General features: G+C 43.5%; 1 protein-coding gene across 1 annotated transcript in view; it reads right to left on the reverse strand.

The window, feature by feature from the left end:
• Window positions 1-220: 220 nt before the first annotated feature.
• The window catches only part of LOC129836393 (transmembrane protease serine 9-like), a 33,526-nt gene continuing 8,424 nt past the window's right edge, over window positions 221-25,322 (reverse strand). Inside the window, exons 2-10 of the mRNA XM_055902490.1 lie at window positions 10,769-10,789; window positions 5,658-5,820; window positions 5,195-5,463; window positions 4,912-5,057; window positions 4,463-4,814; window positions 3,594-3,765; window positions 1,839-2,104; window positions 1,429-1,538; window positions 221-993 (exon numbers count right to left, since the gene is read on the reverse strand). Of these exons, the coding sequence (XP_055758465.1) occupies window positions 697-993; window positions 1,429-1,538; window positions 1,839-2,104; window positions 3,594-3,765; window positions 4,463-4,814; window positions 4,912-5,057; window positions 5,195-5,463; window positions 5,658-5,820; window positions 10,769-10,789 (1,796 nt within the window). The 3' untranslated portion in view covers window positions 221-696. The remainder of the gene's footprint in view (window positions 994-1,428; window positions 1,539-1,838; window positions 2,105-3,593; window positions 3,766-4,462; window positions 4,815-4,911; window positions 5,058-5,194; window positions 5,464-5,657; window positions 5,821-10,768; window positions 10,790-25,322) is intronic.

Consider the following 25,322-nt stretch of genomic DNA (forward strand, 5'->3'; position numbering starts at 1 on the left):
CTTGCCAGCTGGAAGATTAGATTTATTCTTTTTTTTGGAGGGAATAGTAACCATGATCGTTGGTTTCCAAGTAGCACAAGGATAAGAGATACATTTGCAGTGAAGCTTAAAATAGCTTAAAGAAAATGTCATGAGTTAGTTTAGTTTATTGAAAATACCAAACCTGAATATACATGTAGATATTTCAATAAAATAAACAAAGTACCTAAAAAGCAAAACACCTTCATATTTATGCATTCATGATAAGTATTTATTTTCATTTTTTTTAAAGTATACAATTATTATATTTAACAGACAACATTACTTAATAAACAGAATATATGCCAACCTATTTTGTTTGTGTACATGACAGCCGTAAAACTGATATGTTAAACATGTCATCATTCACTGGAACTTTACATTGAAGTATACAGTACTTTATAGGTAGTTTATAAATAAGTACCAATTAAACAGTTATTTGCTTGAAAAACATTATTTCACATAGAAGATTCCACCAATTAGTTATAACAATGTTTTACATAAAGTGTTATCTTCATTAGTTTCATTGTATGATTATTCCTGACATTCACGCATTTGTCGAATTGCTACAGTTTCTTTCTTTGGTACCACAAATTTAATCCGCAAATTTCATTACCCTGGTTCTGGTGCATAAAGTGATATATTTTATAGACACTGACAAAAAGAGAGATTGAGGAACTACCAGCCTGACAGCAAGACCATGGCGAGAATGGGGAGAAAAAAATTAAATAAGAGTGAAAGAAAGAGGGAGCTGGGGGCTGCATTTCCTGTGTTGTTAGGGACAGTGGTTGTTTCCGGGGTGGGCGAGTCTCTGATCATCTTATTAAAAAAGGACACAAATCTGGAAGTTTTGGGAAAAACATGCATCTCGGTCGCTCGCAAATTGGTATCATTTTCATCCTTATTCATTGTTATCACTCCAGCCTGGAACCATGCCAGCCCAGACTTACACATCAGGGGACCACCTACATCTCCCTGTAGAGAAAACAAAGCAGAAATTAATAGAATTGGATATTAATGAGAATCACTTAAACAGAGAGAATACTTCTGACCTACACTAAACAGCAATGCCTAGCACTCTCCGCCATACATACAATTTTGAAGAAACAAAAATTAAAATGTATGGGTAACACTTAAAGCATCCAAGTGTAATTCTTTATGACTTGTTATAAGCATGTATGAGCCTTTATAATGCCTTATAACATGGACTATACAGTATGCAATGGCTCTCTATGCATTCAATTCACAACTCTCAAACTGACTGTTATTTTGTCCCGATCATTAAGAGATGTTTATAAGACATTATAAAGAGATTGTACATGACAAGTCTTGCAATGCATTATAACTGTATTATAATGCATTATACCTGGATGCTTTAGGTAAAGTAGCCCTTGCTGTAGCCCTTGTTACCTGTTCTAGGTTCAACGCTGCAGTGCAGATGTTCTCAGTGGAGGAGATGTTGCCACAGCTCCTCACGTTAGCCTGCTGCTCCCGTAGACCCGTCCCAGTGGTGCCATTCACTAGGATAGTGATTCATTTAGTTGGGTTAAAAACATCAGCTAATACGCATGGTCAACTGGTATCTATAATTTAACTAAAATGACACGCACAGAAATATTCCACCACATGCCTGTGGTAGAATAAACTAACAAGGAATGTACTAATAATAATGAAATGTCCTAATAATACGGTGAACAAAACTTAACTGATTTCATCATCTCATTTTCCCTAAAGAAATTATGAATGATTGAATCATGTGCATCCATTACTTGAACACTGAATGGCCTTCCAGCATCTTGCCAACAAACACAGTTCCTTACCCCTGCCTTTGTCCTGGTTTCCCCAGCCTGTCACCCAGCACCGAGTCCCAGGTGGGAAACTTCCATCGTTGCTCAGGTCTACACATATAGGCTGAAGGCAGCTGCTGAAGTTTACGAAGTTCTCCAGCTGCAGCAGCGCAATGTTGGTCCCAGTTAGGTTGGTCAGGGTGATTTTCACGATGCCCAATGAAGCCTCAAAGACATCAGATCCTTTCTGCTGTTGCTCTCCCAGAAACACAGTCCACTCGTCGGGATTTAGATGTGAACTACAGGAACAGAAAAGCAGATATGGTCTTCGAAAAGCATTTAAAAATAGATTTTACTGGCCAATCTTTCTACTCAATGTTGATTACAATGCATGTACACATATACTGCAATATGACTGGATTATGACTAATTATGTTTGTTTAAAATCCGTTATAAACTCAGCAAAAAAGAAACATTCTCTCACTGTCAACTGCGTTTAATTTCAGCGAACTTAACATGTAAATATTATAATATAATATTAATATTTGTATGAACATAACAAGATTCAACAACTGAGACACAAACTGAACAAGTTCCACAGACATGTGACTAACAGAAATTGAATAATGTGTCCTTGAACAAAGGGGGAGGTCAAAATCAAAAGTAACAGTCAGTATCTGGTGTGGCCACCAGCTGCATTAAGTACTGCAGTGCATCTCCTCCTCATGGACTGCACCAGATTTGCCAGTTCTTGCTGTGAGATGTTACCCCACTCTTCCATCAAGGCACCTGCAAGTTCCCGAACATTTCTGGGGGGAATGGCCCTAGCCATCACCCTCCGATCCAACAGGTCCCAGACATGCTCCATGGGATTGAGATCCGGGCTCTTCGATGGCCATGGCAGAACACTGACATTCCTGTCTTGCAGGAAATCACGCACAGAAGGAGCAGTATGGCTGGTGGCCTTGTCATGCTGGAGGGTCATGTCAGGATGAGCCTGCAGGAAGGGTACCACATGAGGGAGGAGGATGTCATCTCTGTAACGCACAGCGTTGAGATTGCCTGCAATGACAACAGGCTCAGTCCGATGATGCTGTGACACACCACCCCAGACCATGACGGACCCTTCACCTCCAAATCGATCAAAACCGCGACTCGTCAGAGAAGAGCACTTTTTGCCAGTCCTGTCTGGTCCAGCGACGGTGGGTTTGTGCCCACCTGTCCCGTAGGTGTGATGTTCGGATGTACCGATCCTGTGCACGTGTTGATACACATGGTCTGCCACTGTGAGGACGATCAGCTGTCCGTCCTGTCTCCCTGTAGCTCTGTCTTAAGCGTCTCACAGTACGGACATTGCAATTTATTGCACTGGCCACATCTGCAGTCCTCATGCCTCCTTGCAGCATGCCTAAGGCACGTTCACGCAGATGAGCAGGGACCCTGGGCATCTTTCTTTGGGGGTTTTTCAGAGTCAGTAGAAAGGCCTATTTCGTGTCCTAAGTTTTCATAACTGTGACCTTAATTTCCTACCGTCTGTAAGCTGTTATTGTCTTAACGACCATTCCATAGGTGCATGTTCATTAATTGTTTATGGTTTATTGAACAAGCATGGGAAACAGTGTCTAAACCCTTTACAATGAAGATCTGTGAGGTTATTTGGATTTTTACAAATTATCTTTGAAAGACAGGGTCCTGAAAAAGGCACGTTTCTTTTTTTTGCTGAGTTTAGTTATGGGTTCATAGAAAGTCCAACTGTTCTCTGTAAAGCTCAGTGCAAGATTAATTTACCCAGGGAAGCATTGGGCAGCACTAAGGACAAATTCCTCCGTAATAAGAGTGCCACCGCAAATATGGATCCCATTTCTGTGTAGACTGACCATCCAGGGCCAGGTTTCCTCTGCAACATAATAACCTTTGCTCCCTAGACAGGGACTCATAGGAGCACGGCCACATACTCGCCCTGAAAGGGAAAGAAGAAAACGGTAAGTAATGATACAAAGTAGTGTCGTATTCTTTCACAGCTCAGCAAATAAAAAATACAAGTTAAGACACCACACTCTTAGACAACAAGGTGCTATCTAGAATCTAAAAGGCTTTATTGTCTGTCCCCATAGGAGAATGTCCCGGAGACACCTGAAACCCCACCTCTTCAAGGAATACCTAGGATAGGATAAAGCAATCCTTCTGCCCCCCCCCCCCCCTTAAAAGATTTAGATGCACTATTGTAAAGTGGCTGTTCCACTGGATGTCATAAGGTGAATGCACCAATTTGTAAGTCGCTCTGGATAAGAGCGTCTGCTAAATGACTTAAATGTAATGTAAATGAGAACTCTTTGAAGAAGCCTTTTTGTTTCCATGTAGAACTCTTTTGGTTCCAGGTAGAACACTTTTGGGTTTCATGTAGAACCCTTTCCACAGAGGGTTCTACCTGGAGCCCAAAAGCATTCTTCTATGGGGACAGCCGAATAACCCTTTTGGAACCTTTATCCAAGAGTATAGCCATAGAGGTACAGCGTGGTGGCTGTACTTCCAGTTGGGATCATGGTTGGTGGCAAGCCAGGACAGGTATAACTACTGTCAGCATCTAACCCACAGGAGGTAAACTGGACAAAGCCTAGCTTGTCGGTGCTGAACCTAAAATGTAATGAAAAACTCACCTTCTTTTTCAGTTGAAATGACAGCGATATCTGGTGCTTTAGTTGTTGTTGTTTTTAGCTGTTGTTTAGTTGGTACGTTTGTAGCAGGACCAGTAGATGGCGGGACAGTTGTAGCAGGAGGTGGTAGGCCAGGACAGGTGTAACTGCTGTCAGTATCTATCCCACTGGAGGTAAACTGGACAAAGCCTGGCTTGTCGGTAGTGATCTTGGAGTTGATCCAGGGCTGGTAGCGAGACACTCTGGTGTACACCCCAGGGAGATTGGGCCGAGCACAGCCAAAACCCCAACTAACAACCCCAGACTGGATCCAGACAGAGTTCTGTTTAGTCACCATTGGACCTCCAGAGTCACCCTGAAATGATGGAGCAAGGTAAGTCTTCCAATCCATTAAAAAACAAAGAACAGTTTAGGAACAGGGCAATAAAGAAATGGGTTAGCATGGACTCTACCTGACATGAGTCCTTGCCCCCTGTCAGTACACCAGCACAAAGCATGTTGTCTGTGACTGAGCCGACCCCATTGAGGCAGTTACACTGTCTATTACCCACAACTGGAACCTCCACTTCCTGCAGAGCCTGAGGGGAGGGGAGGGATTCTGAGGGAGAGGATGAGAGACAGACTCATTATGAACATTCCATTTTCATTGGAAAAATAATGTTTTTGGTCTGCAATGTACTGCTATTTCTCACAACACAATATGTCATTGACATCTCCATGGAAAGGTCTCCTCACTTCCTTCGTTGATTTTGCCCCAGCCAGTGACCCAGCTATCAGTGCCATTGTGGTAAAAACTGTCACTTGCTGCCAGACAGACGGGTCTGATATATTTTGTGAAGGTGACTGGTGAGGTGAGTCTGAGTAGAGCAATGTCGTTGTCACTGGTGTCACTGTCGTAAACTGGATGTAAGACGATCTGAGCAACAGTTCTGGACACTTCGTTGGGGTTACTGCCCTCCTGGTTCTGTCGACCTAAGATGATGTTCCAATCATTTGGGCTTGAGCTTTGTTGGAACAGGAAGATTATATATTTTTTGCATCATATGAGAATTTGACAAAATATAATAATCTCATTAAACTAAAGTTGATTTTGCAGAAACTTATTTCAAGTAAGAGTTGCACTCAGGTGCATTACAGAGAGTTTGACATATTCCTTGAGCTACAACCTTTACGTCCCCTGTATCTCACGCTAACTCACCCAGAAAAACAGTGGGCTGCAGACATCACCCACTCCTTGTTGATGAGGGACCCACCGCAAAAATGGCCGCCAAATTGGTGTATGCTAGCCTGCCAGGGCCAACTTCCGGCAGGGGCATCCTCACCCCCCACTATTTTGTTGTTGAATGAAGTGGTCCCACACACTTAAACACAGATAAACAATGATGAGTGGAGTGGTGCCACATACTGGAACATAAGAGATAATCAGAGTCTGAATTGAGTCACTAAGCCATAGAATACAATATGAAACCATGGGTAACACTTTACTTGACACCCAGCATCAAAACCATGTCATAATATGTCATAACAGCTGACATAACTTGTCATAACCTGTTATAATATGGTCATAACACTGTCATGAAACATATATTTAGACCTGTTGTGACATATATTGCGTTATTTTATGGCTGATTATGACACCGACATAAGAGTGTCAAAATCCCCAAAATCTAACACACAAGGCAAAACAATCCATTACACCATAGCCTATGTGTCAACAGTATGGTTATGTTATATATTTTTTTTATATTGACCATATTAAATTGTCATTGTAATTGCACACACATTAATTGATGTCAGATATGCAGCTACCCCAACGCGCAGACTCCCCAAAAATATGGAAGAAGGTACTCTGGTCAGATGAGACTAAAATTTAGCTTTTTGGCCATCAAGGAAAATGTCTGGCGCAAACCCAACTCCTCTCATCACCCCGAAATGATGTCCTTGCATGGTGTTCCCATGTTTTTAATTGGCAGGGACTGGGAAACTGGTCAGAATTGAAGGAATAATGTATGGTGCTAAATACAGGGAAATTCTTGAGGGAAACTTATTTCTGTCTACCAGAGATTTGAGACTGGGACAGAGGTTCACCTTCCAGCAGGACAATGACCCTAAGCATACTGCTAAAGCGACACTCAAGGGGTTTAAGGGGAACCATTTAAATGTATTGGAATGGCCTAGTCAAAGCCCAGACCTCAATCCAATTGAGAATCTGTGGTATGACTTAAAGATTGCTGTACACCAGCGGAACCCATCGAACTTGAAGGAGCTAGAGCAGTTTTGCCTTGAAAAATGGGCAAAAATCCCAGTGGCTAGCTTATAGAGACATACCCCAAGAGACTTGCAGCTGTAATTGCTGCAAAAGGTGGCTCTACAAAGTATTGACTTAGGGGGGTGAATAGTTATGCACGCGTAAGTTCTCTTTTTTTCTTCTTATTTCTTGTTTGTTTCACAACAAAAAATATTTTTGCATCTTCAAAGTGGTAGGCATGTTGTGTAAATCAAATGATACAACCCCCCCAAAAAATCTATTTTAATTCCATGTTGTAAGGCAACAAAATAGGAAAAATGCCAAGGGGATGAATACTTTTGCAAGCCACTGTACGTGATAGGGCTATCTGGCTTATATGATTATGATGGTCATAGCGCTTCTTGACAGTGTCATAAAGTGTATTTTCTTAGTGCAAGTAAAGTGACACAGGAGGGTCATAATGCTTCTTGACAGTGTCATAAAGTGTATTTTCTTAGTCCTAGTAAAGTAACACAGGATGGTCATAATGCTTCATGACAGTGTCATAAAGTGTATTTTCTACAAGTTATACAAATATGAGGGAAACAAATGACTGTAAACAATTCATTACAAAAACAACAAAAAATTCAAGAAACAAACTTTCAAACAAAAGGAAACTTTTTGTCAGGGAAAAAACACATTTGAATACATACAGTGGGGCAAAAAAGTATTTAGTCAGCCACTAATTGTGCAAGTTCTCCCACTTAAAAAGATGAGAGAGGCCTGTAATTTTCATCATAGGTACACTTCAACTATGACAGACAAAATGAGAAGAAAAAAAATCCAGAAAATCACATTGTAGGATTTTTAATGAATTTATTTGCAAATTATGGTAGAAAATAAGTATTTGGTCACCTACAAACAAGCAAGATTTCTGGCTCTCACAGACCTGTAACTTCTTCTTTAAGAGGCTCCTCTGTCCTCCACTCGTTACCTGTATTAATGGCACCTGTTTGAACTTGTTATCAGTATAAAAGACACCTGTCCACAACCTCAAACAGTCACACTCCAAACTCCACTATGGCCAAGACCAAAGAGCTGTCAAAGGACACCAGAAACAAAATTGTAGACCTGCACCAGGCTGGGAAGACTGAATCTGCAATAGGTAAGCAGCTTGGTTTGAAGAAATCAACTGTGGGAGCAATTATTAGGAAATGGAAGACATAAAAGACCACTGATAATCTCCCTCGATCTGGGGCTCCACGCAAGATCTCATCCCGTGGGGTCAAAATGATCACAAGAACGGTGAGCAAAAATCCCAGAACCACACGGGGGGACCTAGTGAATGACCTGCAGAGAGCTGGGCCCAAATTTAACAAAGCCTACCATCAGTAACACACTACGCCGCCAGGGACTCAAATCCTGCAGTGCCAGACGTGTCCCCCTGCTTAAGCCAGTACATTTCCAGGCCCGTCGGAAGTTTGCTAGAGAGCATTTGGATGATCCAGAAGAAGATTGGGAGAATGTCATATGGTCAGATGGAGCCAAAATATAACTTTTTGGTAAAAACTCAACTCGTCGTGTTTGGAGGACAAAGAATGCTGAGTTGCATCCAAAGAACACCATACCTAATGTGAAGCATGGGGGTGGAAACATCATGCTTTGGGGCTGTTTTTCTGCAAAGGGACCAGGACGACTGATCCGTGTAAAGGACAGAATGAATGGGGCCATGTATCGTGAGATTTTGAGTGAAAACCTCCTTCCATTAGCAAGGGCATTGAAGATGAAACGTGGCTGGGTCTTTCAGCGTGACAATGATCCCAAACACACCGCCCGGGCAACGAAGGAGTGGCTTCGTAAGAAGCATTTCAAGGTCCTGGAGTGGCTTGCCAGTCTCCAGATCTCAACCCCATAGAAAATCTTTGGAGGGAGTTGAAAGTCCGTGTTGCCCAGCAACAGCCCCAAAACATCACTGCTCTAGAGGAGATCTGCATGGAGGAATGGACCAAAATACCAGCAACAGTGTGTGAAAACCTTGTGAAGACTTACAGAAAACGTTTGACCTCTGTCATTGCCAACAAAGGGTGTATAACAAAGTATTGAGATAAACTTTTGTAGGTGACCAAATACTTATTTTCCACCATAATTTGCAAATAAATTCATTAAAAATCCTACAATGAGATTTTCTGGATTTTTTTTCTCATTTTCTCTGTCATAGTTGAAGTGTACCTATGATGAAAATTACAGGCCTCTCTCATCTTTTTAAGTGGGAGAACTTGTACAATTGGTGGCTGACTAAATACTTTTTTGCCCCACTGTATAGTAGTCATGTCCAGCCATAAAATAACGAAGTATACACTATATATACAAAAGTATGCGGATTCGGCTATTTCAGCTACTCCCATTGCTGACAGGTGTATAAAATCGAGCACACAGCAACGCAATCTCCATAGACAAACATTGGCAGTAGAATAGCCCGTACTGAAGAGCTCAGTGATTTCCAACGTGGCACCATCATAGGATGCAACCTTTCCACCAAGTCAGTTCGTCAAATTTCTTCCCTGCTAGAACTGCCCCGGTCAAGTGTAAGTGCTGTTATTGTGAAGTGGAAACGTCTATTAGCAACAACGGCTCAGCCGCAAAGTGGCAGGCCACACAAGCTCACAGAACGGGACCGCCAAGTGCTGAAGCACGTAGAGCATTAAAATTGTCTATCCTCGGTTGCAACACACACTACCGAGTTCCAAACTGTCTCTGGAAGCAACTTCAGCATAAGAACTGTTTGTCTGGAGCTTCATGAAATGGGTTTTCATGGCCGATCAGCTGCACACAAGCCTAAGATCCCAATGTGCAATGCCAAATGTCGGCTGGAGTAGTGTAAGGCTTGCCGCCATTGGAGTCTGGAGCAGTGGAAATGCGTTCTCTGGAGTGATGAACCAAGCTTCATCATCTGGCAGTCCAAAGGACAAATCTGGGTTGGGTGGATGCCAGGAGAATGCTACCTGCCCCCATGCCTAGTGCCAACTGTAAAGTTTGGTGGAGGAGGAATAATGGTCTGGGGCTGTTTTCATGGTTTGGGCTTGGTCCCTTAGTTCCAGTAAAGGGAAATCTTAACGCTACAGCATACAATGACATTCTAGATGATTCTGTGCTTCCAACTTTGTGGCAACAGTTTGGGGAAGGCCCTTTCCTGTTTCAGCATGACAATGCACCCATGCACAAAGCAAGGTACATACAGAAATGGTTTGTCGAGATCGGTGTGGAAGAACATGACTGCACAGATCGCTGACGTCAACCCCATCGAACACCTTCGAGATTAATTGGAACGCCGACTGCAAGCCAGGCCTAATCGCCCAAAATCAGTGCCCGACCTTACTAATGCTCTTGTGGCTGAAAGGCAGCAAGTCCCAGCAGCAATGTTCCAACATCTAGTGGAAAGCCTTCCTAGAAGAGTGGAGGCTGTTATAGCAGCAAAGGGGGTCCAACTCCATATTAACGCCCGTGATTTTGGAATAAGATGTTCGACGAGCAGGTGTCCATATGCTTTTAGGAATGTAGTGTACGTCACAACAGGTGTAAATATATGGGCCCTGACAGCGTTATGACCATATTATGACAGGTTATGACAAGTTATGCCAGCTGTTATGACATATTATGGCATGGTTATGATCGTGTTATAACGTGTTATGACACTGGGTGTCAAGTAAAGTGTTATGACACTGGGTGTCAAGTAAAGTGTTACCCAAACATGATTGTTCACACAGTGTGGAAATGGACCTTTGGCTTCACAGTAATATGATACACAGTATACATGATAAATAAAATAATCAGACATTAAAACATTAGCAGCATGTCATTAAGATCATTACAGCTGTCAAAATGTGCATGCAGGTATGTGGACTGATTACATTTTTCGTCAATAATGAAAACGAAGAATATCTCAACGGTTGACATTTATAGTATGTTCTAGTCGATCATGCTCTTTAAATTAAACAAATAGCAAAAAGAAATGGCAGCAATGGGAGTGATGACCGTGAATTTCTGTACACGTCTGGAGAATAAAATGTAGATCATGTTCTTACCATCAAGTTGACAATATGATTCTGAGAAAGAGAGGAAGTAATTGAGTTAATTCATTGTCTGATTGTCTCTATTAAAAATGTTTGCTTTTGTGAAAATGCAGCTTGTGTATAACCACAATTGTTGAACATGTCACACCTCATTGCATGCTAGCTTGCATCAGTTGCACCTTTTCTTCAGTAGTGGATCAAACAAATAAAGCTAAAACATTAAATTCATGTTTTCATGAAACTGAAAAGTCTCTGAAATTGAATGCTGTTGTAATATGAGTTGGATTAGAGTGTTTAATTTAGTATTTTATTTTGGGGGTAGTTTAGCTTTAATATTGCAGATAGACTGTGGCTTCCATCAATGTAATTGTCTGCATAATTTCCAATCCTCCATACATATTAAAAAAATATATTTTTGTTTATTATTTTCCCCTAACCCTACCATCCTTCCCTAATTGGATTAAACTAATGCACAACAACACTTAGGCTTCTACTTTCAGCTTATTCATACTATATACATTTTATGGACACAGTATATTTTACAATCGTTTTTAGTCCCATCCTTCAGCTACCCTCAACCCCTCCCATCTATCTCTGAAGACCATCCAGTTTTGATTTCTATTTGCCATATATATTTTTTAGTTTTTTCAACTCATGAAACTGAAAAGACTCTGAAATGGAATGCTGTTGTAATATGAGTTGGATTGTAGTGGTTGTAAGGTGCTTTATACATATTTATTTTACAAGTATCTACGTATATTATTTAAGTATGTGAGTAGTGAAATGTTGCAATATGTAACTTTTTGTGTGACCTGACCAGTGGCGATTTTAGCATGTCAATCTTGGTGGGGCAAACATTTTTTTTTATAGATGCATGCCAGCGAAGCCACTACACACCTCTAAACAGTACATTAAATGCACTTTAATGGAGACAAACGGTGCCCACAAACTTTTAGGGTCTACATAAAGCCGTCCCGAGAGTGGAGCTTATTGCTGACTTGCCTAAATAAATATGATTTCTACTGACTCCTTGTGGATTTGTGTAACTAGATAAGAACCGCATTCTCCTTCAATAATAATGAATGTCGACATTTTGACTTTTGTACCATACACAAACATTTTAAACTTTATGTTCAGTAAATTCAAAATGTTTGTTCTTATATAAATAATACGTAGCTCTTAAGTATAAGCAAGTTCAAGCAAACGAGCTGCGATGAGGTAGGCCTCAGCAATTTTGAAATGGACAGCGACAGAAATTCAGATAGATATTAGTTCAGATAAATTCAGCAAGATGTTGAGGCCTTAACTTTACTCTCTTTTAAGTCACCACAGAGAGAGAAAGAGAGAGCGAGCGAGAGACCCAGACTCAGAGGTTAGACTGCCATTTGAAGTATTTTATTAGGCCTATGTGGTCTAAAAAGGAAGGACAATACAATCACAAGGATCCACTTTTATAGACAATATACAGAAGCACTGACAGAGCATTGCACAAACAAAACAACCACAATATGAACTGGAATTACATGGGTCTATTACTGAACTGTTTGTTGAACAAAAGTATTTCAATTGGAAGAGACCGTCACTGGCAAACATGGTTACGAGAAGGGGATACTATAATATAATGTTGTTGGGTCTGTAACTTACCACCCTCCTCGTGGAGAAAAGCACCTGAGCTAGTTATAACACACAAAGTAAGAAAAACAATTAAATGCACAATTCTAACATTGCCTAAAATGATTAATAAGATACTAATCAGATAGACCTATATAAGCAATATAACAATGCAGATGTACAAAATATGGCATATAAACTCAGCAAAAAAAGAATCGTCCTCTCACTGTCAACTGCATACATTTTCAGCGAACTTAACATGTGTAAATATTTGTGTGAACATAACAAGATAGATTCAACAACTGAGACATAAACTGAACAAGTTCCACAGACATGTGACTAACAGAAATTGAATAATGTGTCCTTGAACAAAGGGGGAGGTCAAAATCAAAAGTAACAGTCAGTATCTGGTGTGGCCACCAGCTGCATTAAGTACTGCAGTGCATCTCCTCCTCATGGACTGCACCAGATTTGCCAGTTCTTGCTGTGAGATGTTACCCCACTCTTCCATCAAGACACCTGCAAGTTCCCGAACATTTCTGGGGGGAATGGCCCTAGCCATCACCCTCCGATCCAACAGGTCCCAGACATGCTCAATGGGATTGAGATCCGGGCTCTTCGATGGCCATGGCAGAACACTGACATTCCTGTCTTGCAGGAAATCACGCACAGAAGGAGCAGTATGGCTGGTGGCCTTGTCATGCTGGGGGGTCATGTCAGGATGAGCCTGCAGGAAGGGTACCACATGAGGGAGGAGGATGTCATCTCTGTAACGCACAGCGTTGAGATTGCCTGCAATGACAACAGGCTCAGTCCGATGATGCTGTGACACACCGTCCCAGACCATGACGGACCCTCCACCTCCAAATCGATCCCGCTCCAGAGTACAGGCCTCGGTGTAACGTTCATTCCTTTGACGATAAACACGAATCTGACCATCACCCCTGCTGAGACAAAACCGCGACTCGTCAGAGAAGAGCACTTTTTGCCAGTCCTGTCTGGTCCAGCGACGCTGGGTTTGTGCCCATAGGCGACGTTGTTGCCAATGATGTCTGGTGAGGACCTGCCTTACAACAGGCCTACAAGCCCTCAGTCCAGCCTCTCTCAGCCTATTGCGGACAGTCTGAGCACTGATGGAGGGATTGTGCATTCCTGGTGTAACTCGGGCAGTTGTTGCCATCCTGTACCTGTCCCGCAGGTGTGATGTTCGGATGTACCGATCCTATGCAGGTGCTGTTGCACGTGATCTGCCACTGCGAGGACGATCAGCTGTCCATCCTGTCTCCCCGTAGTGCTGTCTTAGGCGTCTCACAGTACGGACATTGCAATTTATTGCCCTGGCCACATCTGCAGTCCTCATGCCTCCTTGCAGCATGCCTAAGGCACGTTCACGCAGATGAGCAGGGACCCTGGGAATCTTTCTTTTGGTGTTTTCAGAGTCAGTAGAAAAGCCTCTTTCGTGTCCTAAGTTTTCATAACTGACCTTAATTGCCTACCGTCTGTAAGCTGTTAGTGTCTTAACGACCGTTCCACAGGTGCATGTTCATTAATTGTTTATGGTTCATTGAACAAGCATGGGAAACAGTGTTTAGACCCTTTAAAATAGAGATCAGGGAAGTTATTTTGATTTTTACGAATGATCTTTGAAAGACAGGGTTCTGAAAAGGGACGTTTCTTTTTTTGCTGAGTTCATGACGATTAGCGGTTAAGAGGCATGCCGTAATTTCGATTAAGACATGCGTGAGCTGAGACGGATGTAGCCTGTATGCTGCCTATTTGTTCAGCACTTTTTATATGGACAGCGACATAATTTAGAACATGGGCCGTTCTTACAGTATTCTCCAGTACACCAAGACAGAACAGTGGGATAAATAGCGGGGGCACATAAGCAGCCAATGAAAGCTCTTACAATATTTGACGATGAAATTTCTCTAAAACAGACTATATGCTACATGTGCACTACCAAGTCAGTAGGTTATATGCCTATTCGTTCAGCACTTTTGAAATGGACAGCGACATAATTCAGAATATGGGCTGTTCTTACAGTATTCTCCCTGTACACCAAGTCCAAACAGTAGGCTAAATTAACAGAGGTACATAGGCATACAATGAAAGATCTGACAATAGGGGCACATAAGCAGACAATGAAAGCTGTTACAATATTCGATGATAAAAAAAATCTAAAACTGGCTATAGGCTAGAAGTGCACAACCAAGTCGGAACAGTAGGCTAAATTAAAGGGGGCACGTAAGCAGACAATGACAGCTGTTACAATATTCGAAGATGAGATTTCTCTAAAGGCTACATGTGCACCACCAAGTCAGAACAGTAGGCTAAATTCGAAGGGGGGAAAGGGACCACATTCTTAGGGTGAGGCACATGGGCTACTAACTGCTTACTACACAACATACACTTAGTATTACTTTCTTAGCTACGGTATACACATCTCCCTGGCATATTACATCACTTATGCAGCAGCATACTAGACATATTTATGGACTCACCATTGTTGTGATGTGCTCACTTGAACAGGAAGTTGGCACGGCGGTCCTTCTTGTGGGCGAAATTCTCAATTACTTTGTCATCAAAGTCTTGCATTCTCTGGATGAAGTCATGCTGGATTGATAGCGTTTAACCTTTTCTGGCCCATGGAGTTGCGTGTGGTTTTTATTATTTTAAGGGGGGAAAGTTTCTATCTGACTCGGCAGTTATCATCGGAGTGGTGATGATGATTTTGAGAAGAGAGACCGTATCAGACAAGGCCTCCTGCAGGTTGTTTTCATAGAGTGATTTCAATAAAGAATGTGCTGTCTTTCCAGTGTGCAGCTCAGGATGTCGATAGACAGTGAACAGCTCCCTTTTCAATTCTCCTGTTTGCCCACAGGCCATAGATTGGTAGCACACTGGAGTTCGGCGGTCGGAAAGGAATCCTTCAGTAGGGTTTGGACAGCAAGTACATTACTACTCATCACCGCTGCCCTGTCGTAGGTTTGTGCAGGAAGCTTCTCCTTGACATTCAGTGGCGCTAGGACTTGTTTGATGGTTTTGGAGAGGCCAACACCAGTTTTGTCCTTCACCTCTACAAAAACCTCTCACACACACTGTTGTCTGGCAACCATGTAGCGCAGCACTATTACCATCTGTGATTTACAGGAGACGTCAGTGGTCTTGTCTGCCTGTGCAGACGCAAAAGGAGTCAGACACCTCCTTAGCTATAGCTTTTCTGTACGCTTCATATACATACAATCCAAAAGTTTGTTATGGATCGTGCTTGACGTACCCTTAAAAATAGATTTCACGCATGGTCTCAAAAATACACCTGAAAACGTCTGGGTTCAAGGAATCGGCGGACTCGTCATGGCCTCGCAGTGCTGTCTAACAATTGCCACACAATTGAATGCATGCTATAATTCGGGAAAGCACGTACCTATTCTCCTCCGTTTGTTGGTTGTGAAGGTCGATGGCTCGTCTATATTTCTAGCTGAGCAACAATGTTTGATTCATCCATTAATCCCAGTTTAACAGCGTTGTCTATATGTGATGCACAATTCTTGTAATGAACGTCGTCGGGAGAAGGAGAAGAGGACCAAGGTGCAGCGTGGTAAGTGTCCATATTACTTTTAATAAATATGAAACACTTGAACAAAACAACAAAACGACAAACGAACAGTTCTGCAAGGTGCAATACAGAAAACAGAAAACAACTACCCACAAACACGGGTGGGAACAGGCTACCTAAGTATGGTTCTCAATCAGAGACAACGATAGACAGCTGCCTCTGATTGGGAACCATACCAGGCCAAACACATAGAAATACAAAACATAGAACAACATAGAACACCAGACATAGAATGCCCACCCAAACTCACGCCCTGACCAACCAAAATAGAGACATAAAAAAGATCTCCAAGGTCAGGGCGTGACAGTACCCCCCCGCCCCCCCAAAGGTGTGGACTCCGGCCGCAAAACCTGAACCTATAGGGGAGGGTCTGGGTGGGCATTTCACCGAAGTGGAGGCTCTGGTGCGGGACGTGGACCCCGCTCCACCTTAGTCTTGGCCCACTTAGGTGGCGCCTCTGGAGCGGGGACCCTTACCGCCGACCCCGGACTGGGGACCCTCGCAGCGGGCCCCGGACAGGAGGGCGACTCTGGCTTCTCCGGACAGGAGGGAGACTCTGGCTGCTCCGGACAGGAGGGAGACTCTGGCTGCTCCGGACAGGAGGGAGACTCTGGCTGCTCCGGACAGGAGGGAGACTCTGGCTGCTCCGGACAGGAGGGAGACTCTGGCTGCTCCGGACAGGAGGGAGACTCTGGCTGCTCCGGACAGGAGGGAGACTCTGGCTGCTCCGGACAGGAGGGAGACTCTGGCTGCTCCGGACAGGAGGGAGACTCTGGCTGCTCCGGACATGAGGGAGACTCTGGCTGCTCCGGACAGGAGGGAGACTCTGGCTGCTCCGGACTAGAGGGCGTCACTGGAGGCTCCAGACTAAAGGGTGACGCTGGAGGCTCCGGACTAGAGGGCGACACTGGAGGCTCCGGACTAGAGGGCGTCGCTGGAGGCTCCGAACTAGAGGGCGACGCTGGAGTCTCCGGACTAGAGGGCGTCGCTGGAGGCTCCGGACTGATGGCCTTCGTTGGAGGCCTCGTGCCATAACTCCTCACTGGAGGTTTCTTGCCATGGATCCTCACTGGAGGCTTCGTGCCATGGATCATCACTGGAGGCTTCGTGCCACGGATCATCACTGGAGGCTTCGTGCCATGGATCATCACTGGAGGCTTCGTGCCATGGAGCATCACTGGAGGCGTCGTGCCATGGATCATCACTGGAGGCTTCGTGCCATGGATCATCACTGGGGGCTTCGTGCCATGGATCATCACTGGAGGCTTCGTGCCATGGATCACCACTGGAGGCTTCTTGCCATGGATCATCACTGGAGGCTTCGTGACATGGATCATCACTGGAGGCTTCTTGCCATGGATCATCACTGGGGGCTTCGTGCCATGGATCATCACTGGGGGCTTCGTGCCATGGATCATCACTGGAGGCTTCGTGCCATGGATCACCACTGGAGGCTTCTTGCCATGGATCATCACTGGAGGCTTCTTGCCATGGATCATCACTGGAGGCTTCGTGCCATGGATCATCACTGGAGGCTTCTTGCCATGGATCATCACTGGAGGCTTTGTGCCATGGATCACCACTGGAGGCTTCTTGCCATGGATCATCACTGGAGTGGAGAGACACACAGGAGGCCTGGCTCTGGGAGAAGGCACAGGACTCACCAGGCTGGGGAGACATGCAGGAGGGTTAGGGCTTAGCACAGGCACAGAACTCACCAGGCTGGGGAGACATGCAGGAGGCCTTGTCCTTGGCCGAGGCACCGGATGCACTGGGCCGTGGAGGCGCACTGGAGGTCTCGAGCAACGAGCCTGCACAACTCGTCCTGGCTGGATACCCCCTGTAGCCCGGCAAGTGCGGGGAGTTGGAACAGGCCGCACTGGGCTGTGCTGGCGAACCGGGGACACCGTGCGTAGGGGTGGTGCAGTGTAACCCGGGCCGAGGAGACGCACTGGAGACCAGATGCGCTGAGCCGGCATCATCCCTCCTGGCTCGATGCCCACTCTAGCCCGGCCGATGCGAGGAGCTGCGATGTAGCGATCCGGGCTATGCGTGCGCACTGGGGACACCGTGCGCTTCACCGCATAACACGGTGCCTGCCCGGTCACTCTCTCGCCACGGTAAGCACGGGGAGTTGGCTCAGGTCTCCTACCTGACTCCACCAATCTCCCCGTGTGCCCCCGTCCCCAAAAATTCTGGGGCTGCCTCTCGTGCACGTTACCTCGAACCAATTCCTCATAGTGTTGCCGCTCCGCTCTAGCTGCCTCCAGCTCCTCTTTCGGACGGCGGTACTCTCCCGATGGTGCCAAGGATCCCTTTCCGTCCAATATTTCCTCCCATGTCCAGGAGTCCCTTCCACGCTGCTTGGTCCTTTGCTGGTGGGTAGTTCTTTAACGAACGTCGTCGGGAGAAGGAGAAGAGGACTAAGATGCAGTGTGGTAAGTGTCCATATTACTTTTAATAAATACGAAACACTTGAACAAAACAACAAAACGACAAACGAACAGTTCTGCAAGGTGCAATACAGAAAACAGAAAACAACTACCCACAAACACAGGTGGGAACAGGCTACCTAAGTATGGTTCTCAATCAGAGACAACGATAGACAGCTGCCTCTGATTGGGAACCATACCAGGCCAAACACATAGAAATACAAAACATAGAACAACATAGAACACCAGACATAGAATGCCCACCCAAACTCACCACTAACCAACCAAAATAGAGACATAAAAAGATCTCCAAGGTCAGGGCGTGACAATTCTCATGTTTTCAAACCCTTTCAGACAGATGTTTTAAGCCCTTAAACCCAGACTTGAACCACACACCCTCTCCACTGAATAGCAGGCAGGGGAAGCAAAATAGTGATTTCTTTGAGATGCTTGCAGTTAGCCACTGCTTCCTTCCAAACCATTAATGGTTGAATTTGCAATTTCCGACTTGTTGTGTAATGTTTCTGTCCAATGGTACATGAGCACCGAGACGTTAAATCTCTAATTTCGCTTCATTTGACAAGGATTGAAAAGGATTTGCCAGTAGATTGTCAACTTGATTAATGATGATGACTGCTAGCTTGCTAGCTAAGATTTTGAAAGTATGATTTTGACATGATCAGTCCGATCAAAGCTACTGTAGATAGTGAGTTGACATCATTTTATCTGTGGCCACTTCTTGGATGGGTACTTATAATATAACTCTATGGCAGCATCCAAGGGGCTTGAATTTTCGAGCTCTCCCTGTAGATTTTGTGGTGACATAGTGTCCCCATGAGTGACAGAACCCTGAGCCAATCATGGCGCAACTAGAGAACATTACCAAACCCCATGCTCTGCATTTCCACTGGCTGCCTCACCACTAGAGAAACTACTGATCTAGGCTGAAACACCTGCATTTTGGAGCTGCCTTACTTAAGAAATCGGCTTTATTAACTCAATTTTTTATTATTTTTTTACATTGTTTGCAAACTGATATGTGACACGTATTAATGCCACAATAACATGCAAAACAGGTCATAATACATCATGTCAGTAAAGGGATTTCATCAACAATTGGCTTGTTTTTTTCTCACTATAGTAGCAAGCCATTCTATAGAAAAATCTAGTTTTACATTAACTATTTACTTTTGAGGTGTATCGCTGGGAAGGATACTGCAACACTCAAAAAGGGCAATGAAAGATGCATGAAAAGTGTCATGACGCCTATGTATACACTGAGTGTACAAAACAATAGGACAGCTGCTCTTTCATTGACACTGACAAGGTAAATCCAGGTGAAAGTTATGATCCCTTATTGATGTCTCTTCTTAAATCCACTTCAATAGGTGTAGATGAAGGGGAGGCGAAAGGTTAAAGAAGGATTTTTAAGCCTTAAGAGAATTGAGACATGGATAATGTATGTGTCCCATTCAGAGGGTGAATGGGCAATACAAAATATTTAAGTGCCTTTGAACAGGGTATGGTACTAGGTGCCAGGCGCACCTGTTTGAGTGTGTCAAGAACTGCAACGCTGCTGGGTTTTTCACGCTCAACAGTTTCCTGTGTTTATCAAGAATGTTCCTCCACGCAAAGGACATCCAGCTAACTTGGCACAACTGTGGGAAGCATTGGAGTCAACATGGGCAAGCATTTCTGTGGAAGGCTTTCGACACCTTGTAGAGTACACACCAAGACGAATTGAAGCTGTTCTGAGGGCAAAAAATATTGCTACACAGTATTAGCAAGATGTTCCTAATGTTTTGTAGACTCAGTGTATACAGTGCCTTCGGAAACTATTCAGACACCTTGACTCCCCCCCCCCCCCCAAAATACCTTATTCTAAAATGGATTAAAAAAAATATATCCTCAGCACTCTTTACACAAAACCCCATAATGACAAAGTGAAAACAAGTTTTTAGAAAAACAAAATACAAATAAAAACCTGAAATACCATATTTACATAAGTATTCAGAACCTTTGCTATGAGACTCGAAATTGAGCTCAGGTGCATCCTGTTTCCACTGATCATCCTTGAGATGTTTCTACATCTTGATTGGATCCACCTGTGGTAAATTCAATTGATTGGACATGATTTGGAAAGGCACACACCTGTCGATATATGGTCCCACAATTGACAATGCATGTCAGAGCAAAAACCAAGCCATGAAGTTGAAGGAATTGTCTGTCGAGCTCCGAGACAGGATTGTGTCAAGGCACAGATCTGGGGGGTACCAAAAACGTTCTGCATTATTGAAGGTCCCCAAGAACACAGTGGCCTCCATCCTTCTTAAATGGAAATGGAATAAGTTTGGAACCACCAAGACTCTTCCTAGAGCTGGCCACCCAGCCAAACTGAGCAATCGGGGGAGAAGGTCCTTGGTCAGGGAGGTGACCAAGAACCCAATGGTCACTCTGACAGAGCTCTAGAGTTCCTCTTTGGAGATGGGAGAACCTTCCAGAAGGACAACCGTCTCTGCAGCACTCCACCAATCAGGCCTTTATGGTAGAGTGGCCAGACGGAAGCCACTCGTCAGTAGGGCTGGGCGATATGGCCAAAATATCATATCATGCGTGACACATATGTTCTAAATGATTTCAATGGGTTTTTCTACATTCGGATTGTTTTATACGGTTCAATTCAACTTCAACCTAAAATTATTTCCTGCATTTCCATCAATTTCTGCATTTCCTACCCTCATTTGAGATCATTTCCACACTGACACGATATGGGCAAAAATACTAGGCCTTATTTTTAACCAAATGTTGCAATTGCGATTTAGATTAAAACACTTGGGTGAACTTTTGTAATCATGGAAATAGAATGCTTATTTTAATTCTATAGTTAGAATATAAATAACAGTGGGCACTTTGAATACAGTGCTTTTTGACATGACAAGGAATGAAAATACCATGGACGAGTTATTGTGACATTGTAGGAACCAAAGTGATGATCCGTGTTTCCTCTGGGAGACCTTATAATCTTTGGATACATGAAATCTTTCTTCATATAGGCAACATATTCATGCCTCGCCTATTCCTCTTTGATTTAGAAGATACTGTTGCACAAACAACATGCTGATTTAGGCCCCCACCAGCACTGGTATCAGGTTGTATTAGCTATGTTTGCTCTGGCTCAGTACTTCTATTAGCTAGCCAGCTAACTAGCGATTAGCATTAATGGCTAACACGATTTAGCTTAAATTACTAAGAAAATACAAACTAGCTCTTTGGAGATGTAAGAAACACAAACTAATATTGTAATTATAGAACGCTTGTGGATTTATATTAAGATCAAATTGGAAACAACATTGTTGTCATCAACATTGTTGCATGTGCTGCATTGACCATGCAGACTGAACGAAAGTGTCTCGTGGTCAAGCAATAACAAATTCGCTCCTTGAGTGACAGGGGGTGGGACTCAGTCTGTGTGGAAAGCGGTGTGGAAAGAGAGTGCGGAGAGGGATGACTCAAGTAGCGGAGTAAACTATAAAAAGACATTACACACGACGGTATCACATTTAACAAACCAAACATTCAAATACCAGTATAGAAGGTGAAGCAAAAACCCAAACCGTTCCGTGCATTAATACAGGTTTATAGTAAAATACGGTATACCGCCCAGTCCTACTCCTCAGTAAAAGGCACAACAGTCTGCTTGGAGTTTGCCAAAAGACACCTAAAGACTCTCAGACCATGAAAAACAAGATTCTCTGGTCTGATGAAACCAAGATTGGCCTGAATGCAAGCGTCACTTCTGGAGGAAACCTGACACCATCCCTACGGTGAAGCATGGTGGTGACAGCATCATACTGTGGGGATGTTTTTCAGCGGCAGGGACTGGAAGACTAGTCAGGATTGAGGCAAAAATGAACGGAGCAAAGTACAGAGAGATCCTTGATGAAAACCTTCTCCAGAGCGCTCAGGACCTCAGACTGGGGCGAAAGTTCACCTTCCAACATGACAACAACCCTAAGCACACAACCAAGACAACACAGAAGTGGCTTCGAGACAAGTCTCTGAATGTCCTTGAGTGGCCCAACCAGAGCCCAGACAGAGCAAACATCTCTGGAGAGACCTGAAAATAGCTGTGCAGCAACGCTCCCCATCCAACCTGACAGAGCTTGAGAAGATCTACAGAGAAGAATGGGAGAAACTCCCCAAATACAGGTGTCCCAAGCTTGTAGCGTCATACCCAAGAAGACTCAAGGCTGTCGTCGCTGCCAAAGGTGCTTCAACAAAGTACTAAGTAAAGGGTCTGAATAATTATGTAAATGTCATACTTCAGTGTTTTATTTTTAATAAATTAGCAAACATTTCTAAAATCCTGTTTTTGTTTTGTCATTATGGGGTATTGTGTAGATTGATGAGGGGTAAAAAACAATTTAATACATTTTAGAATATTTTTTATTTATTTAACCTTTATTTAACCAGGTAGGCTAGTTGAGAACAAGTTCTCATTTAAAACTGCGACCTGGCCAAGACAAAGCAAAGCAGTGTGACACAAACAACACAGAGTTACACATGAGATAAACAAACGTACAGTCAATAACACAATAGAAAAATCCATATACAGTGTGTGCAAATATAGTAAGATTAGGGAGTTAAGGCAATAAATAGGTCATAGTGGCGAAATAGTTACAATTTAGCAATTAACACTGGGGTGATAGTTGTGCAGAAGATGAATGTACATGTATAGATACTGGTGTGCAAAGGAGCAAAAAAATAATAACAATATGAGGGTGGGCTATTTACAGATGGGCTGTGCACAGGTGCAATGATCGGTAAGCTGCTCTGACAGCTGATGCTTAAAGTTAGTGAGGGAGATATAAGACTCCAGCTTCAGTGATTTTTGCAATTCATTCCAGTCAATGGCAGCAGAGAACTGGAAGGAAAGGTGGCCAAAGGAGGAGTTGGCTTTGGGGGTGACCAGTGAAATATACCTGCTGGAGCACGTGCTACGGGAGGGTGCTGCTATGGTGACCAGTGAGCTGAGATAAGGCGGAGCTTTACCTAGCAAAGACTTATAGATGACCTGGAGCCAGTGGGTCTGGCAACGAATATGAAGCGGGTGCCAGCCAACGAGAGCGTACAGGTCGCAGTGATGGGCAGTATATGGGGCTTTGGTGACAAAACGGATGGCACTGTGATAGACTACATCCAATTTGCTGAGTAGAGTGTTGGAGGTTATTTTGTAAATGACATCGCCTAAGTAAAGGATCGGTAGGATAGTCAGTTTTACGAGGGTATGTTTGGCAGCATGAGTGAAGGATGCTTTGTTGTGAAATAGGAAGCCGATTCTAGATTTAATTTTGGTTTGGAGATGCTTAATGTGAGTCTGGAAGGAGAGTTTACAGTCTAGCCAGACACCTAGGTATTTATAGTTTTCCACGTATTCTAAGTCTGAACCGTCCAGAGTAGTGATGCTGGACAGGCGGGCGGGTGCGGGCAGCGATTGGTTGAAGAGCATGCATTTAGTTTTACTTGCATTTAAGAGCAGTTGGAGGCCACGGAAGGAGTGTTGTATGGCATTGAAGCTTGTCTGGAGGTTTGTTAACACACTGTCTAAAAAAGGGACAGAAGTATACAGAATGGTGTGGTCGGCGTAGAGGTGGATCAGAGAATCACCAGCAGCAAGAGCGACATTATTGATTTATACAGAGAATAAAAGGAGCAGATTTCTGGGCGTAGTAGAATAGATTCAGGGCATAATGTACAGACAATGGTATGGTAGGATGTGAGTACAGTGGAGGTAAACCTAGGAGTTATGTGACGATGAGAGGTTTCGTCTCTGGAGGCACCAGTTAAGCCAGGTGAGGTCTCCGCATGTGTGTGGAGTGGGACAAAATAACTATCTAAGGCATTTTGAGCGGGACTGAGGGCTCTACAGTGAAATAAAACAATAAGAACTAGCCAAGACAGCAGTAGACAAGGCATATTGACATTAGAGAGAGGCATATTGACATTAGAGAGAGGCATAAAGCAATCACAGGTGTTGATCAGGAGAGCTAAGACAACAACGGGTAAATGGCGATGAATGGGCAGAGCGTGTCAGTTAGGTACATACTGGACCCGAGTTCGAGGCTGGGGTCGACAGGTAAACAAAATGAGGTACCGTGTTATTGAAACAGGCTGTAACCTGTAACCTAACAAGGCTTTAAGGCTGTAATCTAGCAAAATGTGGAAAAAGTCAAGGGGTTTGAATACTTTCGAAAGGCAATGTATACTCCCTTCAAATGTTACTGATTTTTCAATGCAAATCAACTTTTAGAATTCCTGGTAGCTTCCTAAATTAAAATCTGACAACAATCACAAACAAGAAAGAGGACAAGGCTGAAAACAGCCTCTCTTCAACATATTTAGACATTTTATGTCTGACACAGTGTGTAATCATGCTAACCAAATTGTACAATACATGAATTTGTATTAAAATATTATTTTCTATATTCCACTTATATTGGCGCCATCAGTTTTTCCTGCAGATAATTTTGACAAAGGTGAGGGAAGTGCACTGATTGAGGACGCAATTTTTAACCTGTGATGACACTTTTTTTGCTGCAGCTATATGTTGACACAGTCACATACCGGCAAGGCAGAGAAGAGGTGACGCCAAGTGTAACCATTTATTTGTCAAATGATGCCTTTTTACACGCGCCATTTAATATAATACATGTACTGCTATAATGAAATATTTGGATAAAGATAATTATTTTTATGAATATCAATATTTAATTAATGAAATTATTCCTGGTATTGTTAATATGCCTGTAATGCTCTTTTCCTAACCACGGTGCTTCTACATCTGCATTGCTTGCTGTTTGGGGTTTTAGGCTGGGTTTCTGTATAGTACTTTGTGACATCGGCT

This window comes from Salvelinus fontinalis, chromosome 37 (assembly GCF_029448725.1).
Source record: "Salvelinus fontinalis isolate EN_2023a chromosome 37, ASM2944872v1, whole genome shotgun sequence".
Lineage (NCBI taxonomy): Eukaryota > Metazoa > Chordata > Actinopteri > Salmoniformes > Salmonidae > Salvelinus > Salvelinus fontinalis.